The 4,536-nt window shown below is 43.6% G+C and overlaps 1 protein-coding gene across 2 annotated transcripts in view; it reads left to right on the top strand.

The window, feature by feature from the left end:
- The window catches only part of MCEE (methylmalonyl-CoA epimerase), an 8,820-nt gene extending 4,549 nt beyond the window's left edge, over window positions 1-4,271 (top strand). For both annotated transcript variants that reach the window (XM_081170714.1, XM_081170715.1), the window contains exons 2-3: window positions 2,199-2,533; window positions 3,344-4,271. In XM_081170714.1, the coding sequence (XP_081026840.1) occupies window positions 2,199-2,533; window positions 3,344-3,496 (488 nt within the window). In that variant the 3' untranslated portion in view covers window positions 3,497-4,271. The remainder of the gene's footprint in view (window positions 1-2,198; window positions 2,534-3,343) is intronic.
- The last annotated feature ends 265 nt before the right edge of the window (window positions 4,272-4,536 follow it).

The following is a 4,536-nucleotide window of genomic DNA, read 5'->3' as shown; positions in this document are numbered from 1 at the left end:
TCAAGCCTACTTGACGTCACAGTTGTGCAAGCAGTTCCTTCAGCATAACAAACCCTGAAAATGTTGGTACTGTAAATGTATTTCCAATGTCTATTAATACTAAAGGTAAATACCTTTCCCGTATTGAATAATAATAAGAGCAAATGATTCAACAAAGGAAACACAGCCCAGAATAACTAAGGAGATAGTACAAGAATACTTGGCCAGTTTAGGTGTATTCAAGTCTCCAGGGCCAGATGAACTGCATCCAAGAGTATTAAAAGAACTGGCAGATGTGATCTCAGAACCACTGGCAGTCATCTTTGAGAATTCCTGGAGAACAGGCGAAGTCCCAGCAGACTGGAGGAGGGCAAATGTTGTCCCTATTTTCAAAAAGGGGAAAAGAGAGGACCCAAATAATTACCGCCCAGTCAGTCTGACATCAATAGCAGGGAAGATTCTGGAGCAGATCATTAAGCAAACAGTCTGTGCGCACCTAGAAAGGAATGCTGTGATCACCAATAGTCAGCATGGATTTCTGAAAAATAAGTCATGTCAGACTAACCTGATCTCGTTTTTTGACAGAATTACAAGCCTGGTAGATGAAGGGAACGCAGTGGATATAGCCTACCTTGATTTCAGCAAGGCATTTGACAAGGTGCCCCATGATATTCTTGTAAAGAAACTGGTAAAATGCGGTCTTGACTATGCTACCACTCAGTGGATTTGTAACTGGCTGACTGACCGAACCCAAAGAGTGCTCATCAATGGTTCCTCTTCATCCTGGAGAAGAGTGACTAGTGGGGTGCCACAGGGTTCTGTCTTGGGCCCGGTCTTATTCAACATCTTTATCAATGACTTGGATGATGGACTCAAGGGCATCCTGATCAAATTTGCAGATGACACCAAACTGGGAGGGGTGGCTAACACCCCAGAGGACAGGATCACACTTCAAAACGACCTTGACAGATTAGAGAACTGGGCCAAAACAAACAAGATGAATTTTAACAGGGAGAAATGTAAAGTATTGCACTTGGGCAAAAAAAATGAGAGGCACAAATACAAGATGGGGGACACCTGGCTTGAGAGCAGTACATGTGAAAAGGATCTAGGAGTCTTGGTTGACCACAAACTTGACATGAGCCAACAGTGTGACGCGGCAGCTAAAAAAGCCAATGCAATTCTGGGCTGCATCAATAGGAGTATAGCATCTAGATCAAGGGAAGTAATAGTGCCACTGTATTCTGCTCTGGTCAGACCTCACCTGGAGTACTGTGTCCAGTTCTGGGCACCACAATTCAAGAAGGACACTGACAAACTGGAACGTGTCCAGAGGAGGGCAACCAAAATGGTCAAAGGCCTGGAAACGATGCCTTATGAGGAACGGCTAAGGGAGCTGGGCATGTTTAGCCTGGAGAAGAGGAGGTTAAGGGGTGATATGATAGCCATGTTCAAATATATAAAAGGATGTCACATAGAGGAGGGAGAAAGGTTGTTTTCTGCTGCTCCAGAGAAGCGGACACGGAGCAATGGATCCAAACTACAAGAAAGAAGATTCCACCTAAACATTAGGAAGAACTTCCTGACAGTAAGAGCTGTTCGACAGTGGAATTTGCTGCCAAGGAGTGTGGTGGAGTCTCCTACTTTGGAGGTCTTTAAGCAGAGGCTTGACAACCATATGTCAGGAGTGCTCTGATGGTGTTTCCTGCTTGGCAGGGGGTTGGACTCGATGGCCCTTGTGGTCTCTTCCAACTCTATGATTCTATGATTCTATGATTCTAAGACTTCCTAACATCAAATACTTTGAACTTTCAAAGCACTTCAGATGCATTAACTGGCTATAATCCTTACAAGAAAGATATTGTTGGACTCCAACTCCCATCCTTCCTGGCTGTTGGCCCTGCTGGCTGGGGCTGATGGGAGTTGGAGCCCAAAGACCTCTGGGTTCCCCAGCCCTGCTGTACTCTGTCCACCCCACCACGCCAGCTTTCTTTGGCTGAGGGGAATTAAGGCTGAAAGTCCACTGGACTAATGTCAGGGAGACCCTTCAGCCTCTGCTGATTTCTTATTTCCATTTTGTGTTGTGTGGTACCTGATTGCAAATCTCTTAATGTGATGACACGGGGGAGGTGCCCTGGAGAAGAGAGAAAGGTATGCATTGGTTTTATTGCTTAGAAGCGGTTATTTTCTCAGTCTTTCTCTCTCGCTCTTCTTTTCAGGGCTTCTCAGTTGGTTGCAAAAAAGAGCTGCTCCAACAGTGCGGACGTTGGCAGATGCTGCTTCCTTGGCTCAGAAGTCTCTGTGGAAACTGGGTCGACTGAACCATGTGGCTATCGCAGTGCCCAATTTAGAAAAAGCCACCTCTTTGTACAGGGATGTGTTGGGTGCTCAGGTGAGCAAAATGGTACCCCTTCCTGAACACGGCGTCTACACAGTCTTTGTGGACCTGGGCAACACAAAGCTGGAACTTCTGCACCCACTAGGGGAGAACAGCCCAATCGCTGGTTTCCTGAAGAAAAACAAGGAGGGAGGAATGCACCATATCTGCATTGAGGTATTTCCACTCCGCTTTCTTTCTTTTTTTGAAATTTTATTTTAAAATCACATTGAAAAACCTGGATGCTTTACTTCATAGTAAGGCAGTGTATTCGAAATTCTGAGACTCCTGAGGTTCTTTACTACCTGATTTCTTTACTTCCTTTTAAGGGGTCAAATTTCTAGCCCTCATTAAGGTAAGTTTTGAGAAGCTTGTTTGTGAATTGGGGTGATCTAATTTAGAAAAAAACATGAGCAAGGGACCAATATGAAAGAGTTATATAAAACCTAGTGTGGTGTGGAGACAGAGCGTCTCTCTGTCCCCTTTCTCGTAGGAGTAGAACCCACTGAGATCATCCAACAAATCTGAACTAAGATTTAGGACAGACGAAAGGAAGCACTTCTTAAAAAGCACATGGTTAAACTATGGAATTTTCTATCACAGGATGTAGAGATGGCCACCAGCTTGGAAGGCTTTAAAAGGGGATTAGATGAATTCTGGGAGGAGGATAAGGCTGCCAGTGGCTATATAGACCTGATCAGGCTTCTCTGAATCGCAGTTGCTGGAGGTCACAGGCAGGAGGGGCTATTGCCCTCATGTCCTGCGTCTGGTTTGCCACTCCCTGTGGGGAAAGCCCAGCCTACACAGCCTTTGGTTTGCTACAGCAGCAGCCAGGCTGTCCTTGGCTTGTTAGTTTTTAAAGCACAAACCTGTTTTCCAGCCTTCACATCTCTTGTGATCTTCATCCAATTTTCTTTTTTTAATGTTGAGATTCAGTATTGTTTCCACCATATCCTTCTTAGACAAAAGTTTTCTTTTCTTTTAAAGGTGAACAGTATAACAGATGCCATAGCTGAACTGAAGGAGAAGAAGATCCGTGTTTTGAGTGAAGAGCCCAGAATTGGGGCCCATGGGAAACTGGTGGTTTTCCTCCATCCTAAGGACTGCAACGGAGTCCTAGTGGAACTTGAGGAAGCCTGAGTTGTGATCCTAACTGTGATAAGAAGAAATTAATTCCTATACTAAGAGAGGAGAAGAGGCATATTTTCTGTGTTTTAAAATTACTACTCCTGATTTACTTGTTATTGAGGGTTTTTCCCCTGACTGAAAAGCATTAATAATAATGTGATTTGCCTTAAGAAGGAAAATTTAAATCTTGAAACACCAGTCTTAATTTGGGAAGACACCTTTTAGTCACTTGAACATCACCAAAATAAATTTTATTTGGACTGGCTTAGGATTCCTTTGAACTGTATCTTGCAACAGTAAGCTGGGTGCATTTTACACACGCTCTCCCTCTGGGCATAATTTTGCATCCATTTGGTAGATTTCTAGGTCATCTGCCATCACCCTGCTCTACATTTGTAAGTGACAAGTGAGGCAAGGGCGAGGTGTCTGGGTTTTTTTTGTTTTTTCAGTAATTCCTTCAGTATTCCCTTAAGAAAACAGCCAGCAAGGGATCATCATATTCTCTGTGTTCACCTGTCTAAAGACTCATTGACTACTCCATTGATTGGTTCTCTCAATCATGAGATGCTTATGGTCTTGTCTGGGTCCCCATGATTGCTAAGCAACTCTTCACTCTGCCCCCCCCCATCCGCATGAGAATTTGGGCCTTTTGATTACCTTTTAATTACCAATATTTGCTGTCATTTGATCACCAGTGTCACCTGCATAATTTATAGTAGTTTGTCTGCATTTATTATTTTGAATTATTACTGATGGTGCATAATAAAACATGATTTTTGTTTCTCTACCTAGTTCTTTCTAAAACTAAATGAGCTTTAATTGGCAGCCCAAACTAACAAAATGAGTTTCAATAGGGACAAATGTCATGTTCTGCACTTAGGCAGGAAGAACCAGATACACAAATATAGGATGGGAGACACCTGGCTTACTAGCAGTACATATGAAAAGGATCTAGGGGTCTTGGTGGACCACCAGAAGCTAGACATGAGTCCACAGTGTGATGCAGCAGGGAGGGAAATCTAACGCTATCCAAGGCTGCATCAAGAGAAGTC

This window comes from Podarcis bocagei (genome assembly GCF_964188305.1).
Source record: "Podarcis bocagei genome assembly, chromosome: 14".
Lineage (NCBI taxonomy): Eukaryota > Metazoa > Chordata > Lepidosauria > Squamata > Lacertidae > Podarcis > Podarcis bocagei.
Note: the sequence above shows the minus strand (reverse complement) of the source record. Positions and strands in the feature narration are given on the sequence as shown.